General features: G+C 40.0%; 1 protein-coding gene across 3 annotated transcripts in view; it reads left to right on the top strand.

The window, feature by feature from the left end:
- Positions 1-14455, top strand: part of MCM3AP (minichromosome maintenance complex component 3 associated protein) — a 248152-nt gene that overhangs the window by 116469 nt on the left and 117228 nt on the right. For all 3 annotated transcript variants that reach the window (XM_029606724.1, XM_029606728.1, XM_029606727.1), the window contains exons 12-13: positions 1791-2032; positions 2427-2722. In XM_029606724.1, coding sequence (XP_029462584.1) covers positions 1791-2032; positions 2427-2722 — 538 coding nt within the window. The remainder of the gene's footprint in view (positions 1-1790; positions 2033-2426; positions 2723-14455) is intronic.

Below are 14455 nucleotides of genomic sequence, written 5' to 3' on the forward strand. Positions count from 1 at the left end.
GATCCTTTTTGGTTTTCAAACTATTGTTAATGACTTTGAAATATAGTGTTCTGAGCTTTAGAGTTTATCATGGAATGCTGGCTTTGTTCTGGACTGCTCCCCATATAAGTACAGGTGAAGTCACTGAAGAAGTTATCTTCTCTTTATCTACTGGTAGGGAGAGATAAACTCATATCAAGGTTGGTGTAGCAGGATTTAAGGATAGGAAATTATCAGGTAAGAATACATTTCTCCTTAAATTAAAACTATCCATTTCTTCTGCTTGCGGAAGAGGTCTGTATATAACACCAGTATAAATGGATGTTCCATTCCCCCTCTGCAGATTAACCCACAGTGCCACCTCCTTACATCGTAGGCCCTCCTGTTGCTTTAATATTATTTTTATATATAAACATATATTGCTGCCCCTTTTCCCTTTCTTCCTACCCTGTTAATTATGAGTAGATTATTGCAGGGGTCTGCACTGGGACCTCTGCTATTTATTATATTCATATATGATCTGGAGACAGGAACAATGAGTGCGATGACCAAATCTGCAGATGACAAAATCGTTTTGAGTAGTTAAATAGCAGCAGATTGTGAGGAATTGCAGAAGGAACTTGTGAGACTAGGAGACTGGACATCTAAATGGCAGATGCAATTTAATGTGGACAGGTACAAAGTAATACACATAGGGAAAATAATCCCAACTATACAGGTACCTGATGCTGGGTATCATATTAGGAGTCACTATCCAGGAAAAGGACCTTGGAGTCATTGTGGGCAATACGTTGAAATCTTCGGCTCAGTGTATGGTGGTCGAACAAGCAAATGGAATGTTGGGAATTATTTAAAAACAGGAATGAGAATATCATAATGCCTTTGTATAGATCCATGGGGCAACTGCACCTTGTGATTTGTGTTTAGTTCTGGTTCTCCCATTTTTAAAAAGACACAGTGGACATAGAAAAGGTACAGAAAAGAGTGACAAAAATGATAAAGGGGCTAGAAAAGCTGCCTTATGGAGAAAATTTAAATAAAGGGTCTTTATTTTGGAGAAGAGACATGATTGAGATTAATAAACTGAGTGGGGTGGAATGGGTAAATAGGAATGTTTTTGTCCTTTAAAAGGATTAGGGTACTCTCATGAAGCTAACAACTGACAGATTTAAAACAAATTGTAGGAATATTTTTTCACTCTACACACAAACAAGTTATGAATCTGTTGCCAGAGGATGTGGTCAAGGCAACTAACATAGTGGGGCTCAACAGAGGATTGGACAAGTTCCTGAATGAAAAGTCCATAAACAGTTATTAGCCAGGCAAACTTGGGAAAGTCAGTGCTTATCCCTGGGAGCAAGATATAAGTAATAGATAAAGTGGAATCAGATGGGCATTTGTGATTTGGACTGGTCACTGTCAGAGACAGGATGCTGAGCTTGTTGCACTATGGTCTTAACCCATCATGGCACTTAAGTTCTTGTAACCTGGTATAACTATATCCCAGTCATGATTCTCTATGTATCATGTCTCTCTGACTGCCACTATAAGCAAGTCAGCCTCTTTCATGATTGCCTATAGATCTGGACTGTATTTCCCATGCTACGTAATTAGATAGTTTTCCAGATGTTGCCTTTTTTCTCATTTCTCTATATGTTTAAATCTATTCTGCTCTTAGTTCCTGCACCCTCCATCCATACAACTGTTTCTGATGTCCTGAACCCCTGTAAACTATTCTGCTTCCATATACCATTTTGCTTCATTTCCTCTATTCTTTGCTTATTCCTGTTTTGATTTGTTTTTTGGCAAAGCTATGTTGAGCTGAATCGCACATCTTTCCTGGAACCTGAGGGATTCTGCAAGCCAAGAAAATCTCTTCTGATTGAGCAGAAGCGAACTATCTCCATTGGAGAGGTTATAAATGGAGGCCCTTTGCCACAAGTGCCTCAGCACATCCCTGTTTGCAGCTTCAACAGTCAAAACAAATATATTGGGGATAACCCTGCAGTAGAATCCAGCCATGCCTACACAAAAATCAACCTAGAGATGTCAGGTAAATACCATGTACCCAGTGCCATTACAAAGTCCTTCAATAGGAAAGTTCAGTTCTATTATCCAATAGCATTAAATTGTCCTGTGATGAGAAAAGTCATTCTATAAATATGAGATTCTTAGCCTGCCCCCCACTTCCAGCACACAGCCACTCACTAGCATAGTTTTAATTCCCTTTTTAATGCAAGAAAATGCATTAAAAAAAACTTAGGATGTATTTTTCTTCTAGTTGGTGAGATGGTGGGATTAGACTTTGACTATCCTATGATTTCTATCTCCCAACCTTCCTGTTTCTATCTCCCAACACTTTTCTGTTTCTCTTCCCTTCTCTTTGTTTCACTTTTCTTCTTTGTTCTCTCTGGTATTCATAATTACTTTTTTTTTCTCAAATATAGGAGAAAGCATTGAAGAGAGAGATTTTGGTTTAGATAAGTCGGTGGTTAAGGCACTACCGCAGTCTACAGCTCTTGGTTCCATTTTTATTCCACAACCATTGATTTCTCAAGTACTGCCAGAGGCAGCACATCCAGTAACAAAAGAACTTCCTTCAACATCTTCACCACTAATAGCAGATTATGCAGCCCCAGCACCTCCAGGAGTACCTTCTATTGCAATAGAGATTCCAGCAGTCTCAGGAATGGTACAACTGCAACTACCACCACCTAAACCTGTACCTGCATATAACAATGAGGTAAGAAATGAATGTCCTTTTTGGCCTTCATTCCTTTAGTATCCATGGTGGCGTATTGTCAGGACATTTTCCTTAATCTGTTTACATGTAGAAGAAATGCAACTAATCGTGAATTTTTTGTATGTTAGTACTGTTCTTTGATGATAAGCAGGTGTAGTAAGCCACCTAGATTGGTGATTTGAATCTGTTGTGTGTCAGTGCAGAGTAGTTTTTCAATAACTTTCTTAGAAAGCTTCTGAAAACAAGGGAGAGTTCTCCTGTGCACTGCTGGACCTGCTGCTTTTTAGTTTTGCCAGTTAAGCTTCAGGCATGTGTTATATTCACTAGGAGTTATAGTAAAGTTTCCCAAACCCTATCTCAGCCCATATTCTTAATTGGAATCTAAATTGGGAGCACCTAGGATCACCATGGTGGCTGAAAAGAATATGTAAATACTGCTTGGGGAAATTTTTCAAACTTAAAAGTATTGGGAAGATGTAAACTGTTGGGGTATATTATTTAGTGTGATTGGTGTCTGTATTGAATAGTGTGTTTGATATAAAATAGGTAGTCAGAAAAACAGGCAAAAACCAGAAGTTTGTATGATTATATTTCCCCCACCCCTAGCTCATCCTTTAATTTATAGGCAGGTGACACTTTCGTACAAAAAAAAAAAATTAGCTTTTTAACTTCAGAAATTCCTCACACCTTATCAAGAGTTTAATCATTCTCTTTTAGGTCATTACCAGATATATAGTGAATACACTAATACATTTAAAGGACCCTAATTGTTTGCATTCCTACTCCCATAGCCACTGCTATTACTGGCATTATTAGCATGGGATCTACTTAGTGTTTGGGTACTTGCCAGATACTTGTAGCCTGATTTGGCCACTGTTGGAAAAGGAAAATTAGTTTCTTACCTGTAGTACCTAGGATCAGTCCAGACTGCTGGGTTTGCCTCCTGTCCAGCAGATGGAGTCAGAGAAAAGCTGAAAAGCACCCCCTAGATATACTGGTGGGCCACCTGCGATCCCTCAGTTTAAAGAATATCAAAGCAGAATGAATCATAGAAACATCCACTCCTGCTGAATAGTAAACTCCTAGAATTACAGATAGCTAACTCCTCCCCTCTGGAGGAGCAGGTCATGTCATATCGCTACTCCTTCCCCTTTCAGGAGCACAGCAGAACAGCTTGCCAACTCCGCCCTCCTGGCGGAGTGAATGACAGCAGATTTCTGACTTCTCTCCTGTGGAGGAGGTGAGCGTAACAGATTGCTAACTACCTAGCAAGGTCGATAACAGCTATACCCTAAGTCAACTTGATTAATAGCTGTTAATGGACTTCTCCTCCAAGAACTTATCCAAACATTTTTTAAACTCAGCTACACTAACTGCACTAACCACATCCTCTGGCAACAAATTCCAGAGCTTAACTGTACATTGAGTGAAAAATAATTTTCTCTGATTAGTTTTAAATGTGCTACTTTCTAACTTCATGGAGTGCCCCCTAGTTCTTCTATTATCTGAAAGAGTAAATAATCAATTCACAGATCAGTCCAGACTCCTGGATTTTGTCTCCCTGCCAGCAGATGGAGACAGAGAAAGTTTTACTGACACTGCATATAACCTAGTGTGCCACCTGCAGTCTCTCAGTATTTCTGTGTCTCCAGCAGATGGTAGATGATGCAAAACCTGCAGTCTGGAATACACTTAAATAAATAAATAAGAGTAAGATGAAGACAGAATTTTGGAAGAGCCTTCCCAGAAGGTTGTTAGGACCTGGTGGGGCCATCCCTCCTGGTTGAGGTGAGTGCTCAGGGGGTTGATGACTCTTGATGTGCTTCTGCCCTTTGAGAGCACCGAAATCTGGTGGTGCCAGATCCCTCATGCCTCTTTCTTCCTCCCCGCTTGGCTGTGCTCCCTGTGGTGACTCCTGAAGCAAAGACTATTGATAGGGAAGTTTTTTTTTTTCCTTTATTATAAATAAAAGGGATTGGTTGGAACCGGGGAATATGGAGGCAGCCTCTCCAGCCAAAGAGTTGGTTTCTTGGCGGTGTGTTCGAGTAGGGAAGTGTTGATCGCCACTGGAGACTAGGGGGCTGAGCATGGGAGGACCTAAAAGCTGGCATTTGGCTCATTCTACTCAACCTGTAATGCTGGAAGTGAGCGATATAGATCTAGCAGCATCATTTTTATTGATAAAAATTAAAAAAAGAAACCTACAGAGGTCTGATATACTCGCTCCTGCTAGAGTCAGGAACAGGAGTTTTCCAGCTTCTGTTTTAACTGTTCCACTCAACATAATTTCCCTCGCCACCTTATTCAACCTGCTGACAGCGGGAGGTTAAGTATTGGTTACTAGGAAAATATTCACATTTAGCGGGAATAGTAATGTGTTCACTACATTATTCAACCTGCTAAGACCAGGAGCATGAGTACCGGTTATAAGGAAAACATCAGGACTTGCTAGAGACATAATGTTCCTGGATGTAATAAATGACTGCTTCATGGAGCAATTGGTTTAGGAACCAACGAGAGAGGGAGCTATTTTAGATTTAATTCTTAGTGGAATGCAGGATTTAGTGAGAGCTCTCCAATAATTTCAGTGATAGTAGATTATTTCTCAAAAATGGTCCACTTCGTACCTCTTCCTGGGTTGCTGTCTGCCCTGGAGCTGGCCAGCCTCTTCTTTCAATACATATTCCACCTCAACTGTCTACCTGAACACGTTCTCTCAGTTAGAAGAGACCAGTTCACTGCAAAATTCTGGAAGAACCTCTGCAAAAAATGTAAAGTTTCTTTGGATCTCTCATCTGCTTACCATTCGCAGACCTATAGCTGGAGCAGACAAACAGATTTTCAGGGCTTTCCTGATGGCATATGTAAATGACCAGCAAGATGACTGAACTTCCCTACCATGATCAAAATTCTATCACAACAAACACACTGGAGAATCCGCGGGTTCCTTGCCCTTCTATATAGTCTACAGCAAGCATCCTCAGCTTTCATTTCCTATTCCCCTGCCAGCTCAGTGTCCCACAGCTAATACTCTAGCCCAGGATCTCAGAGAACTTTGGCAGAAGACACAGTGACTCCTTGTCACGGCCGTTGAAAAAATCCAAGAAATAGGCCGATAAGAAACGCCTGTCAGCACCACTATTCAAAACAGATGACAAGGTATGACTTAACACTAAAAACCTTAGATAGAAAACCCCATCCATGAAGTTCTCGCCACGCTTTATCGGCCCCTTCCCAGTCATCCACCAAGTTGGGCCTGTCATCTACCAACACTGGCTGCCTCCTACCCTTAGGGTCCATAATGTCTTCCATTTCTCTTTGCTGAAGCCTCTGCTCTTGTTTTGGACATCTCATTCCATACTTCAACCTACCAATGTGATTTTGGAGAACCCCAAATATGAAATACAGACCATCTTGGATGCCAGGTGTGTCAAAGGTAAAATTTTCTACCTCATCTCCTGGAAAGGATTTGAACCAGAGGAGAATACTTGGGAGCAGCCTAGTTCTCTGCCTCCCTTCCTTCCTTCTTGAACTGCCTCTTGGATCTTGACCATTGCCTGGATACCGATGCCGTCTAACCATTCTCCACAGGACCCTTGTTAAGTCCTGCCAGCCTCAGAACCCAGTGGCTCAACCTGAGGGGGAAGAGGTGAGTAACAAAGTCCTGGTCTCCTCTTTATAGCTCTAAAAAATATAATTTTATGTATTACAATATCAAATCCATCCCCTCATTAGAAATTGCTCTATTTAAATCTAAATATTTACAAATTATACTTCTTTATGCTCCACCTGGTTTCCTAGAATGTAATCCCTCACCACTCATTGAAACTATTTCTAATAACATTAATATTAACAATCCAGTGATAATTTTAGGGGATTTTAATTTACATGTCGATAAAGTTCCACCCTCCAAACAGCATTTGTTCGTGTGGATAGTATGCGAGTGCCGTTTTACTGATGTTAAGATAAAGTGGAGAGTACGTGAGTGCCGGTCTACTAACGTCAGTCTGCTGATTAATGCTTCTGGAATCACAGTGTATGTGAAGTCCGTGCTAATCTGAGCCAATTTAAGTGGCTCTAAAGCCCCTGAGGCAGCTCGTTGAGCGAAACTCGGCCAGAGTCTGGCAAGATTCAATAAAGTCCATTTTACCGATTCCACCTTGTTGTTTGTTTGCTGCTAGCCACCTTGGATCGGTTACCGGTTTGTTTCCTTGGACCCTCCAAACCCTGCCATCTCATTCTAGACACTTTATCTGCAATTGGCTTAAAACAAATAGTTAATTCATCAACTCAAAAATCTGGACATACTTTAGATCTTATTTTCATGTTATAAAATCGGGCGTAGATTTTAAGATCTGACCCATTGAAACTAAATTTTGCTTAAACTCTATTCATCTTGAACATCCTAATCAAATTAAATATATTGAGTTTAACAAAGCATGCCCCAGTGATGAACTAATTGAAATCATGCCCAAATATTTAAAATCTATAAACAAATCTAATATCAATGCTGCTGTAGATTCTTGGCTAACCATCACTTCAGAAATAGCAAAATACAAATGCCCAATTATCAAAAAAATAATCAAACATGCTCCCAAAAACAAATCACCATGGTACACTCAAGTACTTTCCAAAATCAAAAAACTACTTAGATTAGCTGAAAAAAATGGAGAAGAAATCCAACCGATCAATTGAAAGACAGATATAAACTATTCTTTATATTTACAATATTGACTTTAATAAAGCCAAATAAGATTTCTGTTCAGATAAAATATATAAATATCAATTTAATCCTAAAGAACTTTTAAATTACATTAAAGAACTCACTCAATGCAAATCCCCATTACCTAAAACCCAACAATTAATAACATGTGATGAATTTGCTATCTTTTTTAGAGACAAAATTCTTAATCTTATCATAAATTCGCCAATAATTAATGAAGACTCGATATCCCCTCCTATTAATTTAAACTTAAAATGGTCATTATTTGAAACTATAGCTTCTACTGAAGTTCAAACTATTATCCAAAAAATGATTCCCGCCTCTCATCCAATAGATGCTATACCTATAAAATTACTTAAATTAATCTCTAATACTATTGCTAAACCAATCACAGATATTATAAATCTCTCACTTAATGAAGTCATTTTCCCTGACATTAAAATGTGCTGTAATCAAACCTACTCTTAAAAAAATCTCACCTCGATTAATATACTATAACCAACTTTAGACCTATTTCTAACCTCCCCTTCATAGCTAAAATACTTGAAAAAATCGTTAATCATCAACTTCAGGAACATTTAGAACAATAAAATTCTTTTCCCAGCTCAACATGGCTTTAGAAGTTCTCTTAGCACAGAAACCCTATTAATTTCACTCTCTGACTTAATTCTAAAAGGTTTACATAACAGCCAAAAATTTATCTTGATATTCCTCGATATTTCAGCAGCTTTTGACACCATAAATCATATTATTCTTTTGAAAAGACTAACAGAAATTGGCTTATGTGATACCACTATCAACTGGTTCACATCATACTTGCACAATAGATCATATACTGTTAAAACTAACTACAATGAATCTAAAACAATACCTCTTCCACATGGAGTCCCTCAAGGATCTTCTCTATCCTCTACACTATTTAGTATTTATTTGCTTCCATTATGTAAACTCCTATCAGATCTTAAATTAACTTATTATATTTATGCAGATGATGTTCAAATTCTCCTCCCGATAATTACTAATATTATTAATACACTAAATCTTTGGAATTCATATCTTACTACAATCCAAAATCTATTAATACAAATGTCCCTCACACTCAATCATAATAAAACTGAAATACCGTATATTTGTAACAAATCCTCACCGGAACTTGACCTACATCTTAATAATTATTTATCTAACAAAACAATTTTGCTCAATGTAAGAGACCTTGGAATTAATGTAGACTCTGAAATATCTTTTAAGAGGCACATTAACAACATTATAAAAATTGGCTTTTTCAAACTTCAAATTTTGAAAAGGATTAAACCCCTCCTTTACCATTATGACTTTCGTATTGTTCTGCAAGCTCTACTATTTACCAAAATAGACTATTGTAATGCATTACTCCTTGAATTACCTGCTTCTACCATTACTCCTCTTCAACTTTTACGAAGTGCGGCTGCAAGATTGCTCAGTAATCACAAAAGATCAGATCACATTTCCCCAGTTCTCAAATTTCTTCACTGGTTACCAGTATTTTATAGAATACAATGCAAAACTTTATCTCTTATTCATAAAGCTTTGTACAATAATAAGTCTAATTGGATGGATACAACACTCACTTTTCAATCCTCAAAAAGAACTTTACGCTCCACAAACACTGGCCTCCTCGAAATTTCCTCTCCAAAAAGATATCGTCTTATCTCAACAAGACAACTTGCCTTCTCAATTGCCGGCCCACTACTGTGGAATACCCTTCCAATTGATCTAAGACTTGAGCCTTTTTACAATCTTTTAAAAAAGAACTAAAAACATGGCTTTTTCAAAAAGCATATTCAACATGATAAAATCAATTTATCTTCTAATCTCATTTTAACTATTTCTCACTATTTCTTTTTTCACCTATTTTTTATTTTCATTTCCTTTTTACATTTATTCTTCTCACTATTAAGCTTATTGCAATGTAACATTTCTAAATTTTGTTTTATGTACACCGACGTGATGACTTTTGTTGAATATCGGTATATAAAAAAACAAATAAATAAATGTGAGGCTTCTGAGAAAACTAATGGTGGTGGGGCCGCTTGGCAATAGTGATCATAATATGATCAAATTTGATTTAATGACTGGAAGAGGAACAGTGTGCAAATCCAAGGCTCTCGTGCTAAACTTTCAAAAGGGAAACTTTGATAAAATGAGAAAAATTGTTAGAAAAAAATTGAAAGGAGCAGCTACAAAAGTAAAAAAATATCCAAGAGGCGTGGTCATTGTTAAAAAATACCATTCTAGAATCACAGTCTAGATGTATTCCACACATTAAGAAAGGTGGAAAGAAGGCAAAACGATTACCGGCATGGTTAAAAGGGGAGGTGAAAGAAGCTATTTTAACCAAAAGATCTTCACTCAAAAACTGGAAGAAGGATCCAACAGAAGAAAATAGGATAAAGCATAAACGTTGGCAAGTTAAATTTAAGACATTGATACAACAGGCTAAGAGAGAATTTGAAATGAAGTTGGCTGTAGAGGCAAAACCTCACAGTTAAAACTTTTTAAAATATATCCGAAGCAGAAAGCCTGTGAGGGAGTCAGTTGGTCCGTTAGATGATCGAGGGGTTAAAGGGGCACTTAGAGAAGATAAGGCCATCGCAGAAAGATTAAATGATTTCTTTGCTTCGGTGTTTACTGAAGAGGATGTTGGGGAGGTACCCGTAATGGAGAAGGTTTTCATGGGTAATGATTCAGATGGACTGAATCAAATCACGGTGAACCAAGAAGATGTGGTAGGCCTGATTGACAAACTGAAGAGTAGTAAATCACCTGGACCGGATGGTATACACCCCAGAGTTCTGAAGGAACTAACAAAAGAAATTTCAGACCTATTAGTAAAAATTTGTAACCTATCATTAAAATCATCCATTGTACCTGAAGACTGGAGGATAGCAAATGTAACCCCAATATTTAAAAAGGGCTCCAGGGGCGATCCGGGAAACTACAGACCTGTTAGCCTGAATTCAGTGTCAGGAAAAATAGTGGAAAGTGTTCCAAACATCAAAAACACAGAACATATAGAAAGACATGGTTTAATGGAAAAAAGTCATCATGGCTTTACCCAGGGCAAATCTTGCCTCACAAATCTGCTTCACTTTTTTGAAGGAGTTAATAAACACGTGGATAAAGGTGAACCAGTAGATGTAGTATACTTGGATTTTCAGAAGGCATTTGACAAAGTTCCTCATGAGAGGCTTCTAGGAAAAGTAAAAAGTCATGGGATAGGTGGCGATGTCCTTTCGTGGATTGCAAACTGGCTAAAAGACAGGAAACAGAGAGTAGGATTAAATGGACAATTTTCTCAGTGGAAGAGAGTGGACAGTGGAGTGCCTCAGGGATCTGTATTGGGACCCTTACTTTTCAATATATTTATAAATGATCTGGAAAGAAATACGATGAGTGAGATAATCAAATTTACAGATGACACAAAATTGTTCAGAGTAGTTAAATCACAAGCAGATTGTGATAAATTGCAGGAAGACCTTGTGAGACTGGAAAATTGGGCATCCAAATGGCAGATGAAATTTAATGTGGATAAGTGCAAGGTGATGCATATAGGGAAAAATAACCCATGCTATAGTTACACAATGTTAGGTTCCATATTAGGTGCTACAACCCAAGAAAGAGATCTAGGCATCATAGTGGATAATACATTGAAATCTTCTGCTCAGTGTCCAGCAGCAGCCAAGATAGCAAATAGAATGCTAGGGATTATTAGGAAAGGAATGGAGAATAATATTATAATGCTTCCGTATCCCTCCATAGTGTGACTTCATCTTGAGTATTGTGTGCTGTTCTGGTCATCACATTTCAAAAACTATATAGCAGAATTAGAAAAGGTACAGAGAAGGGCGATCAAAATGATAAAGGGGGTGGAATAATTCCCATATAATGAGGTTAGGCCTCTTCAGCTTGGAGAAGAGACTGTTGAGGGGAGATATGATAGAGGTCTATAAAATGAGTGGAATGGAATGAATAAATAATCAGTTGTTTACGCTTTCAAACAGTACAAACTCTAGAGGACACACAATGAAGTTGCTAGGTAATATATTGAAAACCAATAAGAGAAAATATATTTTTTTAATCAACGCATAATTAAGCTCTGAAATTTGTTGCCAGAGGATGTGGTGAAAGCTATTAATGTAGCTGCATTTAAAAAAAAGGTTTGGACAAATTCCTGGAGGGAAAAGTCTATTAACCATTATTAAGGTAAAAGTTGCAGAAATTCACTGCTTATTCTTGGAATAAGCAGCTTGGAATCTATCTACTCCTAGGGATCCTGCCAGGTACTTCTGACCTGGCTTAGCCACTGTTGGAAACAGGATACTGGGCTTGATGGACCTTTAGTTTGACCCAGTATGGCAAGTCTTATGTTCTTATAGTCACTGTAGGGGAGAGTGTCCTTATCTGATCTGGAACCAAACCCTGTTCCCACAGAGGCAGAGATCTTGGATGTGTTTCGGGGCCACAAAATCAACTTTGATGAAAATGTGGTATATATTTTAGACCAGTGCTTCTCAGCTTTTATTCTATCAGTTCACAACTGAGAGGTGATGCTCACATGCATGACACGCTGAACACATGACCATCATGGGACTTAGCATAAGCATATGCTCTGCATCCGCAGGAGTCCTCTGCTTCCTAACAATGGGTGCAGAGAAGAACTAAGACATTTCCCCGTCAAGTCACCATACAAAAAAGATATTCTGATTCTGGAGTCATCATAGTAACAGCATCACAAACTCCCTCTACTACCAGGTGCATTGTAAAATATTACAAACAAACCCCTTTCTGTACCTGCCTATCAAACCTCCCCCCCCCCCCCATACCTCAGCAGCACTAACTCTAAGAAATGAAACAGCAATAGCCCTACCTATGAAAAGGCAACAGTTCACCACCAGTGCAATATAATATTGAGAAAATACAACAAATAAGGCTGATACAAACCTCTAGTAAAGTATCTCATCTCAGTCACATACACACAGAATACAGACAGACCTGCCTTAATCAAATATAGAATAAAAGACCACAAATTACAAATGTGGAAACAAAACTGGAATGGAAATCCCAGGAGCACCTTCTGCATGCGTTGTTTTGTGCCGCTCGGGACCGGTTGTCTGTCAGGTCCCGCATAGATAGGGCAGTAGCTATCTGGGATACAGCAAATCATTAAGTAGGCCTCCATCAGGTCCGCACAAACAAAAAAGAAAATTTACATTATTTGAAATGGGATTTCGTCTATGAGAACAGAATATTCACATAGGTTGATCAAATAAACAGTTCAGTTAAGAGAATATGGTGATATGACCGTCAAGTAAAGTGAATCATACAAACAGACGATCGGTGAAGACAAACGCAAATTTTGGTAGCATCCAAGGGTGCTGGCAGCCTCGCTTTGATTAGGAAAAGTGTGACAGGCCCGGGGGAGTTTAAAAGCCAGGAAAGAGAAAAGACGCCGGATGACAGAATGAAGGCGCCATTCATTTGAAACGGAAATTACAAGTGAAATTGTAAGTAATTTGGAGCCCTATAAGTGGTTAAGTAGAGATTTTAAAAAGAATAGATGGGTGATGTAACGTATTGTTTTTAAACATAGCGAAAAAATACTGTGATGAGGTTTAAACCTGGTGTGCCACCTGCGATCCCTCAGTATTTTCTCTGACTCTCAGCAGAAGGGTTGACAGAACCTGCGGTCCTGATTTGTCATCCTTTTTTTTTTTTTTTTTTTTACACAGAGTTCTAAGGCTCTGGATGCTTTAGTTAACACCTTTGGCTTCACCAAAAAAAAAAAAAAAAAAACCTCATTGCGATTTTATTTTCCCAGGCTTTTCACTCAGCAGGTGGAGGTAAGGCAAGGGCTGGCAGCTCTAAAAGCCTTGTTCCCGGAGGGCTGTCTCTCTCTGGAGAGGGATTAACTGGTGGGCCGGTCCCTCCCCTCGGACCCCGAGACGAGTTTCCTTGGGTGCTGCAGCGTTCCCAAAGCTCCGGAAGGCCGCAAATTGGCAGGGTGTTTTAAGTTCTTCCTTTTTCTTTCCTACCGCGCTGTTTGGAAACCTCCCCCCCCGGGGATGCCACGAGGGCTATCGTGCTCAGCATGTGGGAGGCGGGGTTGCGCCTCTCGCGGGATGGGGTTTGCACCCGCTGCCTCCCCAAGAGGGAGGGCTCGTCCGGGGGAGAGTTTGGGCCCATTTTACCACGCGGCGCGGAACGGCGTCCGTCACCGGCGTGCGTGGGAACGGTTGCCGTTTTGTCGGAGCCCTGCCTGCCGACTGGGGGAGAGGATTCTCCGATTTCTCCTCCCAGTCTGAGTCCCGTTCGACCGCGCGATCCGGGGCCCACCTCCTCGGGGAGCCCGGTCCTCCTCCTCACCTATCGGATCCCTTAAAGGGCCAGTCAGTTTTTTCTTCAAAATTTATTTTACTTATGCTTAAGGCTTTTTTGGAGGCGGAAGCTTATCAGCAGGATGAGCAGCCCCCTCCTGCGAAGATTGCGCGGTGGGACACATCTCTGGATGCCCTTTTGGCCCCTGGAGGGGCTCCGGATCCTGCTCCCTTGGGATCTTTTCTGGATCCTCTCCTCCAAAACCTAGATGGGGGTGTTGATGAGTCTGCTCTAGTAGAGGGGGATAACCCCCGGGTTTCTCGGCTGTTTCGCCAGGAGGAGTTGGATCCCTTGATCCCCTATGTCCTGGAGGAACTGGAAGTGGTGGCACCAGTCCCCAGTTCGGAGCCAGTTAAGGGGAAACCAGTACTCTCGGGGCTGCGTGCCCTGTCCAAACTTTTCCTTTCCACCCAGTGCTTAAGCAGTTGGTCATTCGGGAGTGGGAATCTCCGGACGCGACCCTGCGGGTGGGACGGGAGATACCCGAGGAAGCCTTGGATATCCTCAGGATGCCCAAGGTGGACACATCGGTTACTGCAGTCACCATGCGGACCACCATTCCTGTTACGGGAGCGACGGCTCTTAAGGACCTACAG

This window comes from Rhinatrema bivittatum, chromosome 6 (assembly GCF_901001135.1).
Source record: "Rhinatrema bivittatum chromosome 6, aRhiBiv1.1, whole genome shotgun sequence".
NCBI lineage: Eukaryota > Metazoa > Chordata > Amphibia > Gymnophiona > Rhinatrematidae > Rhinatrema > Rhinatrema bivittatum.